The following is a 23,250-nucleotide window of genomic DNA, read 5'->3' as shown; positions in this document are numbered from 1 at the left end:
ATAAGGTTGGATTTAGTCAACAATGACCTACTGATGTGGTTTAATAGCTGTGCTGAGTGCAGAGATATAGATGTTAACAAGAGGGCACTGGGCGTGATTCATAAAGAAATTCTGTAATGTTTCTTCATCCTTGGTAAATCTGAAACTGCTCAGATATGAACATTTGGAAATCTATCAATAGCAATCTTTGGGTTTAATAAATGTTATGATCAACTTTTTTTCTTATTGCACTAAACCTCCAATGAAGGAAATACAATATTTTAGGAAAAGCTTGTTAGGAAAATCACATTTTTTTATATGTGGAGTCCATGGTGCATGCTCAATGGAACTTAAGACTGCCCCCAAAAGGGCAAAGCTTAAGGCAGTGGCAGAAACTCTTAGATATTTCAACACCCCCCAAAACCTTTAATATCCCCCATAAAATTCAATTTTCTTTGCATTAAATTTCCCTTGTTGGGGGGGGGGATACGCTTTTATTTATTTATTTTTTTTTTGAGACAGGGTTTCTCTGTGTAGCCCTGGCTGTCCTGGAACTCACACTGTAGACTAGGCTGGCCTTGAACTCAGAAATCTGCCTGCTTCTGTCTTCCAAGTGCTGGGATTAAAGGCGTGCGCCACCACCGCCTGGCTTTACCCTTTTAATTTTAAATAATTTATTTTTTCTTTTTATTCAGACTATTATGACAATCCAGAAGAAAGAATGGATATATACCATGAAGAACCCATGGTGGATGTTCATGACATATGATCATATGATAAGAAAGATATGATTTTCTTTGAGAAAATCAACAAGATAGATAAATCCTTAGCCAGGCTGACCAAAGGGCACAGAGAAAGTATCCAAATTAACAAACTTAGAAATGAAAAGGGAGATATAACAACGGAAACTGAGGAAATCCAAAAAATCATCAGATCCTACTACAAGAGCCTGTACTCAACACAACTGGAGAACCTGGAGGAAATGGACAATTTCCTTGACAGATACCAAATACCAAAATTAAATCAGGACCAACTAGACCATCTAAACAGCCCCATAATGCCTAAAGAAATAGAAGGAGTCATAGAAAGTCTTCCAACCAAAAAAAGCACAGGACCAGATGGTTTCAGTGCAGAATTCTATCAGACCTTCAAAGAAGACTTAACACCAATACTCTTCAAACTATTCCACAAAATAGAAACAGAAGGAACACTACCCAATTCCTTCTACGAAGCCACAATTACACTGATACCAAAACCACACAAAGATCCAACAAAGAAAGAGGACTTCAGACCAATTTCCCTTATGAACATCGATGCAAAAATACTCAATAAAATTCTTGCCAACCGAATCCAAGAACACATCAAAACGATCATCCACCATGATCAAGTAGGCTTTATCCCGGGAATGCAGGGTTGGTTCAATATACGGAAATCCATCAATGCAATCCACTACATAAACAAACTCAAAGAAAAAAACCACATGGTCATTTCATTGGAGGCTGAAAAAGCATTTGACAAAATTCAGCATCCTTTCATGCTTAAAGTCTTGGAGAGAACAGGAATTCAAGGCCCATATCTAAACCCAGTAAAAGCAATATACAGCAAACTGGTAGCCAGCATCAAACTAAATGGAGAGAAACTTGAATCAATCCCACTGAAATTAGGGACCAGACAAGGCTGCCCCCTTTCTCCTTATCTTTTCAATATTGTACTTGAGGTACTAGCTTGGGCAATTCGACAACATAAGGAGGTCAAAGGGATACAAATTGGAAAGGAAGAAGTCAAACTTTCATTATTTGCAGACGACATGATAGTCTACCTAAGTGACCCAAAAAACTCCACTAGAGAGCTCCTACAGCTGATAAACAACTTCAGCAAAGTGGCAGGTTATAAAATCAACTCAAGCAAATCAGTGGCCTTCCTATACTCAAAGGATAAGCAGGCTGAGAAAGAAATTAGGGAAATGACCCCCTTCACAATAGCCACAAACAGTATAAAGTATCTTGGGGTGACTCTTACCAAACATGTGAAAGATTTGTATGACAAGAACTTCAAGACTCTGAAGAAGGAAATGGAAGAAGACCTCAAAAAATGGGGAAACCTCCCATGCTCATGGATCGGTAGAATCAATATAGTTAAAATGGCCATTTTGCCAAAAGCAATATACAGATTCAATGCAATACCCATCAAAATCCCAACTCAATTCTTCACAGAGTTAGAAAGAGCAATTATCAAATTCATCTGGAACAACAAAAAACCCAGGATAGCTAAAACTATTCTCAGCAACAAAAGAAAGTCTGGGGGAATCAGTATCCCTGACCTCAAGCAATACTACAGAGCAATAGTGTTAAAAACTGCATGGTATTGGTACAGTGACAGGCAGGAGGATCAATGGAACAGGATTGAAGATCCAGAAATGAACCCACACACCTATGGCCACTTGATCCTCGACAAAGAGGCTGAAAACATCCAATGGAAAAAGATAGTCTTTTCAACAAATGGTGCTGGTTCAACTGGAGGTCAGCATGCAGAAGAATGCGAATTGATCCATCCTTGTCTCCTTGTACTAAGCTCAAATCCAAATGGATCAAGGACCTCCACATAAAGCCAGACACTCTGAAGCTAATAGAAAAGAAACTGGGGAAGACCCTTGAGGACATCGGTACAGGGAGAAAGTTTCTGAACAGAGCACCAATAGCGTATGCTCTAAGAGCAAGAATTGACAAATGGGACCTCATAAAATTACAAAGTTTCTGTAAGGCAAAGGACACCATCAAGAGGACAAATCGGCAACCAACAAATTGGGAAAAGATCTTCATCAATCCTACATCAGATAGAGGGCTAATATTCAAATATATAAAGAACTCAAGAAGTTAGACCCCAGAAAACCAAACAACCCTATTAATAAATGGGGTACAGAGTTAAACAAAGAATTCTCACCTGAAGAACTTCGGATGGTGGAGAAGCATCTTAAAAAATGCTCAACTTCATTAGTCATTAGGGAAATGCAAATCAAAACAACCCTGAGATTTCACCTTACACCAGTCAGAATGGCTAAGATTAAAAATTCAGGAGACAGCAGGTGTTGGAGAGGGTGTGGAGAAAGAGGAACACTCCTCCACTGCTGGTGGAGTTGCAAATTGGTACAACCACTCTGAAAATCAGTCTGGCGGTTCCTCTGAAAACTGGGCACTTCACTTCCAGAAGATCCTGCTATACCACTCCTGGGCATATACCCAGAGGATTCCCCACCATGTAATAAGGATACATGCTCTACTATGTTCATAGCAGCCCTATTTATAATTGCCAGATGCTGGAAAGAACCCAGGTATCCCTCAACAGAAGAGTGGATACAAAAAATGTGGTATATCTACACAATGGAGTACTATTCAGCCATTAGAAACAATGAATTCATGAAATTCTTAGGCAAATGGATGGAGCTAGAGAACATCATACTAAGTGAGGTAACCCAGACTCAAAAGGTGAATCGTGGTATGCACTCACTAATAAGTGGATATTAACCTAGAAAACTGGAATACCCAAAACATAATCCACACATCAAATGAGGTACAAGAAGAAAGGAGGAGTGGCCCCTGGTTCTGGAAAGACTCAGTGTAGCAGTGTAAGGCAAAACCAGAACGGGGAAGTGGAAAGGGGTGGGTAGGAGAACAGGGGCAGGGAAGGGGGCTTATGGGACTTTCAGGGAGTGGGGGGCTAGAAAAGGGGAAATCATGTGAATCAGGGGAACAAAGGAGACAGACCCGCATCCTTCTTGTGATGTGACATTACCAAAGTCCCACTAATGTTTGTCAAATCACTTTTGGGGAAACAAGCTCTTCAACTGAAAGAATTTAGACCCCACATCCTTTTCAGAATTCATGTGTTCTTTTAAATAACCTCAATCTCACTACTCCAATAAAAGCTTTCAGGATGATAAATGATTAGACACATACACCATCATTAATTGTTATAAACATGTCATATCAACATGAATATGAATGGCAGGGAAAACTGAGCATGGGGTTTACGACAATGATTGGTTTGTGCTGCCTCTGTAAATTTTCAGTACTTCTCAATCCATTGTAAAATAAGTTAGCCTTGAACATCATATTGTACTATTTGTTCTAACTTATCACAGTCTGTGAGCTTCCCCAGAGAAGAAGAGGCTTCATTTGTCCTTGTGTCTCAGATACCACAGTGAGTCGAGAAACAGCTCTGCAAAGTTGTCCTCTGACCTTCGCACTTAAGCCTCATCTCTTTACACATACACACACACACACACACACACTCTCGTGTGTGCGCGTGCACATTTAAACATGAAAAGAACAGGCTTTTAAGATCCAAAAGAAGGCTTTTAAAAGAGAGTAAGCCAGAGCTGAGAGAAAAGTAGGGAGAAGGAAGGCATGCACTGGCTTCAGAGGCCACTTAAGACTGGAAAGGCAGTTCTGATGATTAGAAACTGCTACTCACAGAGGAGGAGGGCATGTGAGAAAGGGGCCCAGAGAACGTGAGCCACCCTTCTCAGATGACCGGGTATAAAGGGATGGTTGGGAACAGCCACTTGACACAAGACCTGGGCTCAGTTTTTTGGGCTTGGGAATGTTTAGTTTATCTGTTTATCTGCCTCTACTGCTTTAATGAGTCATTGCTGGATATTTGAGAGCTAACATCTGCTAAGGGAAGTTCTGGGCCCCCCTTTAATCCTTTGGCCTCTTATTTTTCATTTCATGTGCAATTTCCATAATTTCATTGCAATGTGAGGAAGCTAGAAATTGGACATTTCCTGGACAATTCAAATGCTGAGTTCCACTGGGACTATCTCACACTCAATCAATGTGACATGTCTTCCCTGAACCTCAGCTTGATGTTTCCAAGACGTGACATTGGAGATGGGTGACTTTAAACTTCCAGTATCACCTTGCATCTGTACAGTAAGGTCCCAGCCCCAGAGTATTCTGAAAGTCATTGTAGTCTATGTCAGTCTTACAATTGCCCCCAAGATGAGGGAGAATCCTGAGACAATGCCATGTCACAGCGATGCCAACCAGCTCACCAGCAGAAGGCAGGAAGCTCCCGAACTCCAGCAAGGCCCTAGCTACATCCCACCCCACCCCTACACCAATACACTCTTTCAAATCAGTAGCAGTGACAGATTTTGACAAGAGAGAAAGATGCCCAGCTGCACCCCTGTCTAAGTCACTGGACTCATTGACCAGCATTTCAGCATCGCACCAATCAATGTCACCTCCAAACTCTAAGCCTTATAGTCTCATTAAAACCCTCCAAAGGCATTTATAAATTTACTTTTTTATACTTTTATAATGCTCTTTTGGTGATCTTCCTCCTCCTCATGTCTTGTAGTGATTATCCTCTGTCTTAATGCTGTGATCCTTTAATACAGTTTGTGACTCCATAACTGTAATTATGCAATTGTTATGAATCATAATGCAAATATCTGATATGCAGAGTGTCTGATATGTGACCTGTGAAAGGGTCATTCAACCCTTCAAGGGGTCATGACCCACAGGTTGAGAACCAGTGTTCTCGCATCTCCTCCCCTCTCACACCAAATCTCTTCTTTCCAAGTCTTCTTACTCCCATGCTCTTCTTTGTGTGTGATCCACTATATTTAATTAGAGGTACCTGCAAGAGCATGGGTGTGGGGATATTTGCTCAAGTGGGGGCAATGTATCAGTGAGGAATAGAGAATTTTTAAAAGAAAGATTCTTGTGCTTTATCCTGAGTCAAAGGGAAAGATCACTGATAGTATGCTTCTGGGCAGTTCTAATATCCACCCAGGCTGAGAGCCAATGAGCATGGCACATTGATGATGTGAGGAAACCATATGGAATGAGGATCCTTCCTCCCTGAGGGTGTACATGGTGGGAGTCTTTCTGTGTAGTTAGGGGCCCAGACAACAGGGAGTGTCTTTAACATTGCTAATAAGGTTAGCAATTATTAGCTTTCTGATAATACCTCTCAGTCTGACCGGTTCTTACTATTGTCTCCTTCTCTTTCTTGATGCCACTCCCACTTTCTCACTGCTAGTGACCCACATGTGAGATGGTATACGCCCACTGTGCACAGTGTGCCAGTTATAAATCTAGCTCCTTGAATATAATCTGTTTACATCTGTCTTAGTCAGGGTTTCTATTCCTGCACAAACATCATGACCAAGAAGCAAGTTGGAGAAGAAAGGGTTTATTCAGCTTACTGTTCTGCATTGCTGTTCATCACAAAAGGAAGTCAGGACTGGAACTCAGGCAGGTCAGGAAGCAGGAGCTGATGCAGAAGCCATGGAGGGATGTTCCTTACTGGCTTGTTTCCCCTGGCTTGCTCAGCCTGCTCTCTTATAGAACCCAAGAATACCAGCCCAGGGATGGCACCACCCACAAGGGGCCCTCCCCACTTGATCACTAATTGAGAAAATGCCCCACACCCGGATCTCATGGAGGCACTTCTCCAACTGAAGCTCCTTTCTCTGTGATAACTCCAGCCTGTGTCAAGTTGACACACAAAACCAGCCAGTACAACATCCTAGCTCTGGGAAACTCAATGGAAAAGGTGAAAATGCTATATCTCTTACAAAGTCTTTCCTCACCTTTCTACCACAATGCACATCCCCATGAATGTCTAGTACTCATTCTGTCTGGATGGCAGTCTGGATTTATTTACACATTCCTCACTGGAATATAAGGCACAGTAGGCAAAGGCTTGCTTGCCTCCTTTGTTGATCATATGCCCAACACCCACTACATAAGGTGGACTTCTAAAAACAAGCTGAGCCAAAGGAAGCAGAGGATAGGAAAATACAAATCTGTTCGGAAACACAGCGAGCACCATGTAGACTTTATAAATACTTTCTGGGGAGAAGACCTGTGTGGAGAGTTACTGTGTTGATGCAGTCTCAAAGTCAGTCCTTGACTGCTGCTGACAAATGGGACAGATAAATAACTGCAGACACTAACCAGATCAAATAGATATGTCCATTGCATGGGGGATTTCATGGGTGCCACATCACTAGACAATCTACATTTAACCCACTCTTACAGAGCTTTGCCAGTTACCTACACGTGAGCATGTATTCCAATTTTGGTCACATAATGTTAATGTCACAGCTGTGTGTTAAGCTGAACCCTGTGGCATCAAAGACTAAGAAAGCTGTCACCAACTCACCTCTGTTCCCATTCTCTTAAATACTGCCAATACTATAGAGTCACCTGAATGCGATTTACTTTAACTCATCCCCCTGACGATTTTACTTCTGGGGCAGAATACCACAGGAGTTAGGGACTGTAGCAAACAGTGATCCCCAGTGTCTGGTGATGCAGACCATCTTATAGAAAAGGAGTTTGGTCAGAAATGATATACCACTTTCTTCTTATATATGGAACCTGCCAACTGGCCAATGAACACAAAAGATGAATCCAAGGTCAGAAGCCGGAACAAAACCGACCTGGCTGTCACCAATGACAAGCCATCAACATGGCAGCTCATTGTCCTAGTTCATCCAGGGACTGATGACTTATAAGCACAGGCTAGCCAGCCAGGCCTTCACTTCTAATGAACCACACTGGGGCATGAAGACATTTACAGGACATGTATATAGCAAATATTATATAGAATATATTTATATTAAAAAAAAAACCCACCCTCACTGTTGTTCTAAAACTCAAATCTAAACAGATAATCTGTACCTGTAAATGCTGATTCTGACAAATATTCTCCTGGGAAAACTCCTTATCATGTTTTCTATCACCCAGAACTCTGTGGTGTGTGTGTGTGTGTGTGTGTGTGTGTGTGTAGAGGTAAAAGGAGAACTTGAAAGAACTGGTTCTCTCTTTCCACCACATTGATCCTGGAGACTGAGCTCAGATTATCAAGCTTGGCAGCAAGCCTCTTTACCCACCGAGCCGCTCTTCTAACCCAGTGCCTATAAATATTTCAGTATACATATATTCTTTGTTAAGTAGTATATTTTTCTTCCTGTGCATCCATCATTTCCTAATATGACAGACCAATAGCATGATGGGAGTTTTTTTTTTTTTTTACTATCTGGTTTTTCTCCTAGGAAACAGCATCAGTAAGTGCCAGCACGCTTCCTTGTCCTCCAATATACACAATTTGGGACCACCTCTATAAAACAGATTTTTCCCCCTAAGTGCAGATTGGGTACTTGGCTCTTTTAGCCAAACCACTAACCTCTCCTAAAACAGTTTCAAATGCAAGCTCTCCAGGAGATAAATGGAGGATATAAATCATCCCATCTGTCCCCATACGGAGGGGCCCAGTGACCATTCTGGAAAGCTACATGGGATTTCTACAGTCTGATGCTCTTTTTTTTTTTTTAAAGTCTGTTTTCTATCATGAAAAATGATCTAAAAATACTTGCATAGAATACCAGGACAAACCCATCAGTGTGATCTCTCCTAAGGACTCAGGTTTCTACGGATTTCATCATCTTCTGTTGCTAAGCATTCTGAAATTTAAGAAAATCACGTCTGCTTGGCAGATGAAACTCACCAAAGTGTCAATTGGCAAAATTCCTATTGTTTATGTTATATCACAAATGCAAATCAAACATGTCAAAAGTAAACGAGGTTGAGACTGTATTAAACTCATGGTGAACTTTTGTTGCATAAAAGAATTTTTATTAATAATCGATTGGGAAAAGTCAAAATGTTGATTAAATTAATATAAATACAAACAATAGATATCATTCAACTAAACTGAATGCAGAAGTTATATGTCTTGTAATCTTTGGCATTTGGCTGGAAAATTATTTTCGAGTGCTAGGAATTGAACCCAGGGCATGATGCAGGCTGGCTGAATATTCCATCATTAAGCTACATTCTCAGAAGCCCCTCAGTTAATTTTTGAAAGAGGTTATTACTACTTGCTTGTTTGCATGTATGGATATTCACCATTTGTATGATCAGTGTCCACAGAGGCCAGAAGGAAATCTCAGATCCACACAGTTGGAGTCACAGATGGTTGTGAGTCACCCAAGTGCTAGGAACTGAATCCAGGCACTCTGTAAGAGCAACATGGGGTCTTACCTAATGATTTATCTCTCCACTCTATTCCCAAATTAATCGCAGTAGATGCTACCATTGCTGGGCCTCTCAGTAGAGCTGCCTCACCAGAATTGGACTCATTTTAACTCCCGTTAAGAGCAGAGCCCTCATTTCAAAGGGACAAAGTTTATGATGAAAGGGGTAAGGATAAAGCAGGAGCAGAATACCAATTTGGTCAACACAATTTTGAAACTTCTGGTATCTCAAAAAGCTGAGGGTAAAAAAGAAAGGATGGAATGAAGAAAAGAAGGAATAAAAAAGTAAGGAAGGAAAGAAGAAAGGAAGAAGGAAAAGGAAAGGAAAGGAAAAGAAAAAAGAAAAGAAAAGGAGGAAAAGAAAAGAAAACAAACATCTGACCTTGTCCAGGAAGCTCTGTCCTGGGATCCCAGGGTCCTTGCTCAGAAGGGAGGCTCTGGCCACTTCATAAGCTCCTTTCTGGTCCCACGAACTCACCCCTGAATCAAAAGAAAAGCAGCTGGGTTTTCATTCTGCTGGAGGAATTTGGCATCAGAAGCTTATTACAAAAATGACACAGTGAAAATACTTGGAAGTTGAGAGAGCCCAGGGAAATGCTAGAATTCATTAAATCACCGGAGGCATTAAGAATGAATAAATTCTCTGTCAATCTCAACATTAAAATATTGTACCTTAAAGACAACAAATTGAATTTTTTTTGTAATCCATGTTGGATTATTAGTTCAGGCAAAGTATATAATTCAGTCCTTAAATTAGCAACCAAAGTGCACATGCAGTGACTTTTAAAAATGATAAATTAGTGGTACATTTAAGATCAACTCTATTAAAAGTCCCAAGGCTTTAGCTGTATTAAGACCAAATCCATTTACTTAAGTCTCAGCGAATCTGTTAGACACAATGCCAAGTCTCCTCTGGGCACTTAGGAAGTCTAATTTTATATGCTCTGGTAAGTGATTCTATAGATAAAATTAATTTACCAGTTCAGACTGACTAGACAGGTTTATTCACTTATTTATTTTTAAATAAAGTCATTTGAAAAGCTATTCAGTGCACTTGTCTCTTGGAGTCTTGTCTGAGGCAGCTGACAGGCCACAGGTTCAATTCTGCCCCATTTCCATAAGCAAACCTGATGGAAAGAATAACATTTTCTCTTCTGGAGGGTGTATCATTTTCATAGCCAGCATGGTGATTTCTCTGGACTTGTTCGCCTATGAGGTCACACACTTGCTATTCGGTGGGCTCACAGCATGGGCCTGGAGGTGAGGGATGGGACCAGATTCCCCCACGTGTTATTCCCATTTCTTCAGCCAGAATTCATGACTTTCAGACCTGAGTCATAATCGCACAGTTTCAAGTTACTAAAGACTTCATATTTATGGGGCACAAACGGTATTGAAATTTTAATCCTAGACATTTTACAATTCCCTTAATACTTCTAAATCCACACCATTTTATCATTCTCGAAGTGGAAGTCTGCAGTTATAGTCGAGTTACAAAAGGATTACTACTGGAACGTTAACTGTCACCTGTAGCCTTTCCAGAACAATCGCAAGCTGCTCTCAAGCTTTCTAAACTCCTGATTGCTGAATAGCATGGGGTGAAAAGTTAGGAACATGTCCAGAGGCAGAGAACTGCACTGGGTACCTCAGCCATCTTGGAAAGAGAGAGAAAAGAACATGGGCCCATGTCAGGTAAGAGAGAGAGGGGGCAAAAGTGTTGGGATGGATAATATTCTTTATTGCTAGCTAGAGCTAGGAGAGAAGCCTCTAGGCATGTCTGAGCGAGAGTTTATAATTGGGTTAGCTGAGGTAGGAAGACCCGTCCTAAAGTCAGTGACACCTTCCTGTGGCTAGAGTTCCAGATTGAATAAAAAGAAAGCAGTGAGCTAACCAACAACATTCAACTTCGGCTTTCTCACTGTGGATGCAATGGGACCGGGAGCCTCAGACTCCTGACCCCAAGTCTTTCCTGACATGATGGAATGTGCCCCTAAGTTGTGGACTCAAAAAGTTGTTTTGGTTAAGTATTTGGTTGCAGCAAGAAAAGAAACTACTACCATGACCAGACAACACAAATGCTCAGAGATGAATCTGTGTGTCAGAGGTGGCATCTGAACATATCAGGGGAGCACAAACTGGAGAGAAAGAAAGGGACAGTCTGGATAGAAAGGAAGGGCTAAATTACATTCTTCAGACAGGGAGGTCCCTGCAGGTAAGGGAAACAGAGAGTTATTCCGAGACCATTGGCCACCTACTGCAATCCCTAACAACCAATCAATTTAAAAGTCACACTGATTTGCATTTCCCTAATGACTAATGAAGTTGAGCATTTTTTAAGATGCTTCTCTGCCATCCGAAGTTCTTCAGGTGAGAATTCTTTGTTTAACTCTGTACCCCATTTTTTAATAGGGTTGTTTGGTTTTCTGGAGTCTAACTTTTTGAGTTCTTTATATATATTGGATATTAGCCCTCTATCTGATGTAGGATTGGTGAAGATCTTTTCCCAATTTGTTGGTTGCCGATTTGTCCTCTTGATGGTGCCCTTTGCCTTACAGAAACTTTGTAATTTTATGAGGTCCCATTTGTCAATTCTTGCTCTTAGAGCATACGCTATTGGTGTTCTGTTCAGAAACTTTCTCCCTGTACCGATGTCCTCAAGGGTCTTCCCCAGTTTCTTTTCTATTAGCTTCAGAGTGTCTGGCTTTATGTGGAGGTCCTTGATCCATTTGGATTTGAGCTTAGTACAAGGAGACAAGGATGGATCAATTCGCATTCTTCTGCATGGGCACCTCACTTCCAGAAGATCCTGCTATACCACTCCTGGGCATATACCCAGAGGATTCCCCACCATGTAATAAGGATACATGCTCTACTCTATTCATAGCAGCCCTATTTATAATTGCCAGATGCTGGAAAGAACCCAGGTATCCCTCAACAGAAGAGTGGATGCAAAAAATGTGGTATATCTACACAATGGAGTACTATTCAGCCATTAGAAACAATGAATTCATGAAATTCTTAGGCAAATGGATGGAGCTAGAGAACATCATACTAAGTGAGGTAACCCAGACTCAAAAGGTGAATCATGGTATGCACTCACTAATAAGTGGATATTAACCTAGAAAACTGGAATACCCAAAACATAATCTACACATCAAATGAGGTACAAGAAGAAAGGAAGAGTGGCCCCTTGTTCTGGAAAGATTCAGTGAAGCAGTATTCGGCAAAACCAGAACGGGGAAGTGGGAAGGGGTGGATGGGAGGACAGGGGGAGAGAAGGGGGCTTACGGGACTTTCAGGGAGTGGGGGGCTAGAAAAGGGGAAATCATTTGAAATGTAAATAAAAAATATATCGATTAAAAAAAAAAGTCACACTGTTCTTCCAATCACATTGTGCCTGACGGTGGCTGCCCTCAGGATCAAATAAAAACCTGCTGGATGGGCTATGCATTTGCGTCTGGTCTTTCTTTCCCCATGTGCAGGGAGACCCCAGCAGGCAGGATAAAATAAAATCCCTCTTGCTTTTGTATCAAAAGGGGGGAGGGGGTAGTAGTCGTATCTGGATGGAAGACCTTGGAAATCTACCTTGCTGCAGTGCATCATGGGGACAACTTGGATTCCTATGTCTTCATCTGGTGACCTCCAGGGGTCTCACAGGTACATCAAGGGCTTGCCAGCCTGGATTCCTGGTCCCATTGTCATTCAGATGCGTTCATTTAGAAAGCCCATTCTGTCTACTTCTGCTAGCACTTAGGTCACCTGAGGCTAACTAGTACTCTCTATCTGCAGAATGGAAACCCTGGTCTTCACCCCAGGAGACTTTGCAGTGTTAGTCCTATGTCTAACATATGAATATAGAAGGAACTACCCTACGATGGACACACTTGGACCAGAGACAATAGAATGAACATGAGCAGAAATTCCTTAACCTGAAATCCAGACTCTGAAACCACCCCACATACAGACATTCTTGAACTTGAGATGCTACCATCAGTGTAAAATTCTGTGCCTGATACCTGGTGATGTCATTGTCACGATGCAGGTACTCTAATACTGAATGTGATAAAATATATGCAGAGGATGGATTTAAATGGTATGTGAAACACAAATTCTGTGCCTGACACCTGGTGATGTCATAGTCATGATGCAGGTACTCTAATACTGAATGTGATAAAGTATATGCAGAGGATGGGTTTAAATGGTATGTGAAACACAAATGGGCACTAGGAGATGGCTCAGCCCATAAAGTGCCAGCCATGCAAGAATGGGGAATCTGACTTCAGACTGCCAGTACCCATATGAAAGCAAATGATGGCAGTGTGGGGCAGGCAGACACAGGTGGATCCTTGCAGCTCACTGGCTAGTCAATCTAGCCAATCAGTGAATTCTGGACTCAGCAAGAAAATAACATCTCAACAACAACAACCACAGCAACAATAGTTTGGAAAGAAATAGAGGAAGAGACTCAACTGGAGTGGAAACTTAAGGGTTCTTTGGAAAGACAGTTGTGTTGAATGAGTGATGTTCTGCTGGAGTAAACACGTGAAGAAGTGTTTTCTTGAAGTGAACACAGGTGAAAGGATGTTTTGCTAAAGCAAGTATATGAAAGGGCATGTGATGAAGGATTCTTCAATAATGACAAGTATTGGTTCCCCTTACATGCATTGTTGAGCTCCATTTGTCATAACTCCTTAGAGAGAAACACACCAAAAACCTGGTGTTATGCTGGCAGCTGCTTGCTGCTTCCTCAGACTTGGGCCAGTTGGCAGAGTGAGTTTTGCTAAGCTGAGGCAGGAATCCTGGAGGGCATGTGATGTTTGCAGGGAGTATAAATAGAACACATCAGGCAGTGAAGGAGGCTTGTTTGCTTGCATAGCTAGCTCTGCCACGCTTCTTCGTCTCTGGTCTTCACAGATCTCCACTTCGTTGAAAGAGGTATGACAAAGAACTTCTCCTGCCATCCCTGCTGGTCCTGGTCCTCCTGCTGACTCACGCCAAGGCCTGGCTGTTATCCCAACACGACTGAACTGGACTGCTGGTATATTGTGAAAGTGTTTGCAAGTGGATTGAGCTGCCACTGCTAACCTGTAGACTGAACTGCTAATTTCCTGACAGCACAGGTGGGATTTGCTCTAATGAATTCCTAAAGAGGTCCGCTTCCCCCATATCCTTATAACCTTTCTTTTTCATTACCTCTGCTGGGTGGTGGGCTAGGAGGGAGGTTAAAGCTTCTAAGAGTCATTATTAAAAACAGAGTTTGAAAAATTAATAGCAACACTCATGATTGACCTCTGGCTTCTATCATGTGCACGTGCATAAAAGCACACACACACACACTATACATATATATATATATATGTATGTATATATATGCATATATGTATATATACATATACTAAAAATTCTTTTATGCAAATATAAATGAATCTTTGTGTTTATACATGAATGCCATCTTCAAAACATCTAGTAATACATATGCATATGCAAATATTCTAGAATCTAGACAAAACTTTTTAAATTAACTTCTAGACCCAAGCAGGACCAGAAGAGGCACTCAGGCTGTAAACCTGGTTCAGAGAGCAGCATGTGTACCATGAAAGGAGACTGAGGGAGGAGCTCTGCATTCTGTATCCTCTGCATCATGTTTGAATCTATCCTGTGAATTCACCGTTGCCTCAAGAAAAAGTCAATAGCAAGGAAAAACCTGTAAGGGGAATGTCTGGAGATGAGGCTCTTGAGGGAGAAGCCAGAAGAAATCTTTTGGAGACGTTGCTGACTTGGGGAATGCATGAGTTGAGATCTGCAGATGTGAACTCTCTTGACCCAGTGGAAGGGAGATCACATTGGCTAAGGAAAAGTGAAAGTTATCTTCTTCTTGTGGCAGGTAGAGTGTGACCAGCCTAGGGAAAAGTCACACAAAGTGCCACTCAGCCATAGCTAGTCCCTACGGCATTGTTCTGGAACCTCAATGACACCTGGGTGCTTTGCCTGGGGCTTCATGAGAGCCATATTTCATAGTGGGTTCTGATCCAGTTAGGCAGCTCCTGCAGATGCCTACAGTATGTAAGAGTGCTCATGAGAGAGCCTGTAGGGTACTAGAATTAGGTAAAAATCCTTTGAAGATACCAGCAATTGTGAACCACCAGCACCACTGAAAACCATTCCAAGTTCCAAGTGACTGTGGCCACTGTAGAGTTCTTTGAAGTCAGGTCATACTATTATGAAGGGTGAGCACAGGCATCTTAGGATCCTTGCCACATAAAGGCACTAGCTTTGAGTTAAATTATCAATACAAGTCAGTTTGTTAAAGTATTTGATGGTAAAGCCACTTGTTCTGGAGCCTGATAAACTGGACAGAGGATGAGATCTAACACTGGTATCCTAGCAAGAGGAAGACAGAGTATTTCCCCATACTTTCTCAGTCATGGCAAAGAAAGACCGAGAAGACTTCCCCACAGGCTTCAGATGCTTGTGGTAAGGTCTTTGCATGTTCTACAGCCTACATGAGCAAGCTGCTGTCTTAGATAGAAGGAGATGGTACATGGTCCCCTAATCAAGTCATCACCACATGCTCTCCAAGGAGAGATACCTTGATGTTGGGAGCTTCCACAGATAAGGAAGGTCTGTGGGTGGGAAACTTGGATTTGATCATCCTGAGATCCAAAAAACCTAATGGAAAGAAGTTTCTTAGCCTTCAGGACCAGTTCATCGGGCATTCTTGGTGGCAGAGAACAATAGTTATTGGATTTTCTGTAGGCCAAAGGTGCCCAACATTGAGCACTCTCCCCTTTCACCTACATTTTTTCTAGGCTCTGGATCCAAAATAAGGCTCTCTTTTGGCTCCAAAGTTCTTCACAAAGAAACTTTATTTCTAGATATTCCTAGGAGAATCTGAAGGCAGACTGGGCCAATGCTTGTGAGACATTTTGCAAGGCTCTGGAGAAGTTGCATAACTGTACTATCTGCTGAGCACAGTGTTTATTATCTGTGTACAGGAATAATGGAGCCGTCTCTGGGCCTTTTAATTGGTTGCACAATATCCCCTCCATGGGATCTGTGGTCAGAAGGCTGTTTCTTATGAGTTTTGCTTATGTATTTATGCACCAGTATTTCTTTTAGATGATACAAATAAAATTTTTATTTGTGCGGCATGGGTAGACAGGATGAATTACACACAGCTGTGAGATATCAGGATGTATTTTAGGCAGCTAGCTTGTTGACAAACCGTAAAAAGAGGTCTTGAATGATGCATACATTCAGAAAATATGACCTTATAAAATGCACAGTTTGTATACAGTTTGTTTTTTATAATCTGTATTTGGGCATCGACAAAGCTCACTGTTATCTAAAGAAGAAATGTGGGCAGCTCATACTGGGAAAAAGCTTCCAGCTTCTTTGGTCCTGGGTAAACCTAACACACCATTTGCTATGTGGATAAGGAGTATGTACATAACAGCCTCATCATGGAAAAAACACAGTAGCTACTTTAATTTCTAATGCAAATTATTTTCTGCAAGAATGGACTCTCATCTACCCGTGTGTATATGTGCATCTCTCTCTGTGTGTCTCTCTGTCTCTTTGTCTCTCTGTTTTCTCTCTCTCTCTCTGTCTCTCTGTCTCTCTGTCTCTCTCTCTCTCTCTCTCTCTCTCTCTCTCTCTGTGTGTGTGTGTGTGTGTGTGTGTGTACACTCTGCTTGTCTTTTCATCAGTTTCTGCCATTTTAAGACCTGATTAAGGGCAATCAAAAAAGGATGTTATAGACTATAGACTCAACTTATCAGAAAGGAATCCTTTCAATGATGGCTTTGAATGTTATAGAAAAGATGACCAAGAAGACATCCCCCAAAATGACCCATCTGCCACAACCAGAGTCACCCAGAACATGGCATCTGCTTGAGCCACATGTGTTCTGGCTTGGCCCAATCTCTCCTTTCCCTAGCTTACAAAGGGGAGCACCATGGCATCCTAGTGATTAAGATTCCACCTCCCCAGTTATGGGGGACTGATACCATACCTGTAGGATACACTGCCATGGAGCCTCTGAACTAGTTCCAAACTGTCCTTTATGTGCCAACTTTCTTTATTGCTACCCTCTAAGGTAGTGGTTCTCAAGCTTCCTAATACTGCAACCCTTTAATACAGTTTCTCATGCTGTGGCAACCCTAATTATAACATTATTTTTGTTACTACTACATAATTATAATTTTTCACCTGTTAGAAATCATAATGTAAATACCTGTGTTTTCTGATGGTCTTAGGGGACCTCTGTGAAAAGGTCATTCAACCCCCCAAAGGGTCCCAACCCACGGTTGAGAACCATTCATTGCTCTGAGGGATGAAATTCTCAAAGTACCATTCTCTTTCCTGTTGAGATCCCATAGGACTAAGCAATCACACGCAAATGAGGCCATGCAGGAGAGGATCTTCGCAAACCCACCTGTGACCTTGGTCTAGGACATAAGGATCTGGGCCTCTAGACTTTGTGCTCTGTTTGTGTAACTACTGCGGTGAACACCAGAAGTTCATACTAAAAATTTGAAAATGTCAAGGTTCAGTTGCCAGTGAGAAGACACACAGATGAGGGTGTTAAGACATGAGGACTCAAAGCATCACCCACTGAGGTCTTCAAAGGAAAATTCCCAGCAATGCTCAACAGGGAATTAAGAAAGGAGGCTCAGGTGGAGGAGCCAAAATAGAATCGTGATGAACTTTAGAAAAGTCTAATGAAAAAAAAAAAAGTTGAAGAAGTCATCTTAAGCTAAAAAGAAGCCAAGGTCAAGGCCTTGGAAACTCATTTAGCATTTTATTAGTCCTGAATACCAAATACCTATGTCAAATCAGGCAGAAACCATCTAGGGGTTCCCTGTTTCAGAGTCCTGGGGTGGTGATGTGCCCATTAACACAAAGACACTCTTTGTTCAGACTTACATCTTCAAACTTAACCAAGAAAACAGCAGCATCCTTTCATCCCATCTGTACCTTCTTTACATGAAAATTAGCAGTTCAATTTAAAAAAAAAAAAAAAAACCACAACTTAAAGATCCTCAAAAGAGTCAAAGGCAGAGGAAGCTGAAAAGTACAGCTTTGCAGTGGAGGAAACTGACAAGCTCTGTCCCAGCCCAATGATCAAGGCCAGCATCAGCAGGGATGCACCATGTGGGTGGAAGATGCCTTTGATATGACATGGGTATGATATGACAGCATGCTGCCTGAGCCATCTCCCTCCTCAAAATCTGTACTTTGGGGTTGCAGAGATATCTCAGTAAAGTTGGGCCGTGTAAGCACAAGGATGTGACTTCAATTCCTCAGAACTCACGCAAAAATGCTGGAGGTAGTGTCACCTGGTTGTAATCCCAACCTGGGGGTAGTAGAGAAAGGAGTATCCCTAGCGTGCAGTGGCCAGTCATCTAACCTAAGCAGGCCAGTGAGAGGCCCTGTCTCCAAAAAACAAGGTAAAAGCTGAATATATGATACAGCTGTTAAGAGCACTTGCATATGCCTGGGTTCTATTCCTTGCACCCACATAACAACTCACAGTCATCTGTAGATCTAGTTACAGGGGTTGTGACCCCCTCTTCTGATCTTCATGGGCACTGCACACACATGATATGTGTACATACATGCAGGCAAAATACCCATACAGCAAAACACAACTTCTATATACAGTAAACATAAGTAAATAAAAATACAAGGTAGATAGATCTTAGGGAATGATACTTGGAGTTCTGGCCTCCATGCACATGACCCCACACACATATCCACAAGTACACACACACACACACACACACACACACAACATACATAATTCAATCTCATCATAAGATACATTCCCCCAAAGATGCATCCTACAATGTTCCTGACCAGGGCTCTTCAAAACTGTCAAGGGTCATAAAACATCAGAACAATCTGAGATACTGCACCTCAGGCCGAAAGAACCCAAGGAAGCATGCCAGCTAAATGCACGGTGGGTTCCTGCATGGGCTCAGAGACAGGAAAAACACACTGGGAAAAAGTCAATGAAGCATGAATAAGGTCGAACCTAACCTGCTGTTACGGTGATATTATTAGCCTTGTATGTGAGTTACAACAAATATGCATATGACGTTAATGTAAGAAGTGGGGGAATGGGAAGAACTGTAGGGTAACTGGGAAGCATTTGAACAAGCTTCCTAATGTTTCTATGAATATAAAAACTGTTATAAAATATAGCCCAATCATAAAATGTTTACAATCTAATCTGAATCTTGCAGGAATAATTTTCTGGAGGAGCTTAGTATATATAAGGCGGCTTGGACACAGGCAGAAAGCACTGGGGCTCCAGATCTCAGGCAGCCGGAATGTTTGCTGGTCACTTCTCCTACATCACTGACATGTATTCAGAAGGAAGAGGAGATGTTGCCGCTGCAGTTAAGCACAGAGGGGTTCACTGACAAGGCTTTCCAGAGTTTGGGAAGGCAGATGGACGGGAATTAGAAGCCCTTTCCAGGTACTCCAGGGCATGCTAGAGAATAGAAAAACAAGAGGCTGAACAGAAGACAAACTTTTACTGGCCTTTTATTTAGCCTGTAAGATCGTAAAGAAGTGAAGGGAAACTTGCCACTTGGTTTTAGGACCTTCAAGGTACGACTGACTCGTGGTATATTGATAAAATGGTGCTGAAACAGAACTCAGGCACAGGTGAGTGAGAAAGCCTTGCAAATGCTTGACCTGGGATGTAGCTCAATGGTTGAGTGCTTTTCTAGCATGCACAGGGCACTCTGTTCAAACCCCACTACTGCCAAAACCAAGAAAAATATATATAACATATATAATAACCTTGGGGAAAGAAATCTGAATTTCCTGAGGCTCTAATCCTTTATGAATCCCTTGAGGCTAAAGGCCATCATCCACTAAGAGGACTGGCAAGAGAATATCGTGGGATCACAGATATAGAAGGAGACCTGGATGTACGGAGGTCATGGATGTGGCAGGGGACCCTGATGCCCTTCAGTTTGGCAGATTGCTCTTTCAGATCAGTGTTTGGAAAGAAGCCAAATGCTCCTGCTGGTTTTCTTTGAGCCACTGGCACTAGGAATTCATTATATTTCTCTTCTTTATGTTCATACAGACCTGATTTTTCTGTAATCAGCACATACTATTTTTATTATGGAGAAAAAAATCACAAATGGAAAAATATCTATCATCTGGGCTCCTGATGACAAGCCCCACAATTCTCCTGGCACCACTAGGCACAGCCTCAAGCATGAAGAAGACAGAGCCCATCTAGATACAAGAGTAATCAAGTTCTGTAGAGCAATCACAGTTCTGCAGAGATGTTTTAGATGTCAATTTGAAATGCAGAGAAAGATAGCTATTGCTTCCAATAAAGGTTTCAGATGGATTCATGCCCCAAATCCACATTGTTTCCACTGCACATAAATGTAGCTTGTTGGGCCTCATGGGTCTCCTGTGTATGAGAAGGAAGAGAATACACAGCATTAGTTTCTAACTTTCCAACTTTGGCTGTTGAGTGGAAGCTCATACAAGCCCCATTTGGCAAACAGTGGGACTAGTGGATTGTATAGGTTTTTTCTTGTAGTTGCCCAGAAATGGATATCAGTATTAACTGAAAAAACAGAGCTGACTACATTTCAAATGCCATCAAATGCATCAAATGCATTGTCTCTTAGAAGAAGAGACACTTGTTCACTTGTAACAACTGTGGAGGGTGGGGGAGGGTACGGAACAAAGGATGTCAGAACTCTTCTCAACCTACTTTGTAAGAAGTTACACAGTGAAGAGAAAAATGGAACTAAGCATCAAAATTTATAGCCCAGGAAGGATATTTAGACTTTAACAGCAGAAGGACATGAGTAGTTATTTGAGGATCCTAGGGTATTCCACTGTAAGGCTTTAAAACAGTGGCCCTCAGCCTTCCGAATGCTGCAACCCTTTAATATATCTCCACACGTTCTGGTGACCCCACCACCACAAAACTATCTACGTTGCTACTTCATAACTGTACTGTTGTTACTATTATTAATCATAATGTAAATATCTGTGTTTTCTGATGGTTTTAGGAGACTCCTGTGAAAGGATTGTACAACTTCCAAGGGTGGGAAGGTCACAACCCACTGTTTAAGAAACACTGTGTTTAATGAATTATGCAGTAATGAGGAACATATTTTATCTGCACATAGGAAGCAGAGGGAGAGCATTCATAATGGCATAGCAGCAGGAGCAGTAAGCTGGCTGAGCATATCTCATCTGCACAGAGGAAGCAAAGAGAGGGAGGGAACAGAAAGTGTGGAGAAGGTTACAAATGCCTCAACTGATATACTTCTTCCAGCAAGGATCCAGCTCCCAAAGATTCCACGAATGGTGCCACCAACTGGAGACCAAGTGTTCATACAATGAGCCTGTGAGGGACATTCACATTCACACCACCACACGTGGCCGTCACTTTACTAGCCGAGTCATCTCCCCTAGCCTGCCCTCTTCTTCTGACCATCTCCCTTACTGCCCCATGGAGAACTACTATTTCTGAAGGTGATGAATCCCAAATCAGTATTTTCACATCTGTCCATCGCACCCAAGCACAGTATCTCCTGGGCATGCTGATTTTGGTCTTCTCAGCAGCGTGGCCTCCTTTCTAACATGCTTAAAAAGAAGAAGGGTTTTGCCTTCATCCTTTGATCATGTCAGAGTGGGTGGCTTCTTTAACACACTCATTTTTTTAAATAAAGTCAACTAGTCCAGTTGTGTGTTTGGCTCTTGTTCTCTTTCTGACTTCTAGAACCACTACTACTTTTTTTTATTGATATATTTATTTACATTTCAAATGATTTCCCCTTTTCTGGACCCCCACTCCTCGAAAGTCCCATCAGTCCCCTTCCCTCCCCCTGTTTTCCCACCCAACCCTTCCCACTTCCCTGTTCTGATTTTGCTCTATACTGCTTCACTGAGTCTTTCCAGAACAAGGGGCCACTTCTCCGTTCTTCTTGTACCTCATTTGATGTGTGGATTATGTTTTGGGTATTCCAGTTTTCTAGGTTAATATCCACTTATTAGTGAGTGCATACCATGATTCATCTTTTGAGTCTGGGTTACCTCACTTAGTATGATGTTCTCCAGCTCCATCCATTTGCCTAAGAATTTCATGAATTCATTGTTTCTAATGGCTGAATAGTACTACATTGTGTATATATCCCACATTTTTTGCATCCACTCTTCTGTTGAGGGATACCTGGGTTCTTTCCAACTTCTGGCAATTATACATAGGGCTGCAATGAACATAGTGGAACATGTATCCTTATTACATGCTGGGGAATCTTTTGGGTATATGCCCAGGAGGAACCACTACTACTTAAGTGAACACTGCCATTGGCCAGTTTAAAATCTACCAAATGATGCAGATCTTGGTCTCAATGAACTTTAGTTCTCTGAGAAGCTAGCCCTGATATCTGAGAGCCCAGCACCAAGTGCTAGAACAGAACAGCTGGCAATGCCTGAAACTGACTTGAGGCACATACAGGTTCTCCCTCTAATCTTGAAAGAGGAAGACATTGGATAAAAGAAAAATGCCTGCCTTGGGTTTGGTCATTTTTTGTTTGTTTGTTTTTCAGGAGAATAGGCAGTAAGGGGCTAATTGTGTTCTTGGAACACAGTGTGGTTAAATCCATGTGGTTAAAATGGGGTAAACTGTGGTCATAGAAAGGATGCGAAAGTCTAGGTCATGGCGGGCCTTCCGAGGCCGAGTTTGACTTTTGGGTGTGGAGGCAGAAGCAGCATAAAGCTGACTCATACTGGACACATTTCCCACCTAGCAGCAGCGCATCTGAAGTTTGGATGGCAGCACCTCCTGAGATACAAATGTGGTGTTGAGCACAGATTATAAAAACAGTAAATACACATTGATGACAATCTGTACAGTGATGGCTATGCTGGCCAGGCTGGCCAGGAAATCTTGAATGAAATGAAATGCTCTGCTGAGCACAACAGGCTGGAGAGGTCATCTCCAGCAAGTGCCGTCTTCCTTATCCTGTTGGCACTACCTTCTGATGCCCACCATGTTGGTCTTTGCATGTCTCCTTCCCCATGTGGAGGAGGAGATTGTGTTCTCAAACCTTCATGGGACTCAGTCCCCAAACCTCCTCAGAGCAACTACCCTTCCCCTCAGCCTCAGTTTATCTTTAGCCCTTCATCTTGTTCAATTCCTTCATTGTTTATCATGATACAAA

The 23,250-nt window shown here is 41.9% G+C and overlaps 1 protein-coding gene across 1 annotated transcript in view; it reads right to left on the bottom strand.

Moving 5' to 3' along the window:
* Nucleotides 1-23,250, bottom strand: part of Adam12 (ADAM metallopeptidase domain 12) — a 329,625-nt gene that overhangs the window by 268,714 nt on the left and 37,661 nt on the right. The window contains exon 3 of the mRNA XM_052174478.1: nt 9,414-9,511. Coding sequence (XP_052030438.1) covers nt 9,414-9,511 — 98 coding nt within the window. The remainder of the gene's footprint in view (nt 1-9,413; nt 9,512-23,250) is intronic.

Source organism: Apodemus sylvaticus, chromosome 1 (assembly GCF_947179515.1).
Source record: "Apodemus sylvaticus chromosome 1, mApoSyl1.1, whole genome shotgun sequence".
In the NCBI taxonomy this organism is placed as follows: domain Eukaryota; kingdom Metazoa; phylum Chordata; class Mammalia; order Rodentia; family Muridae; genus Apodemus; species Apodemus sylvaticus.
Note: the sequence above shows the minus strand (reverse complement) of the source record. Positions and strands in the feature narration are given on the sequence as shown.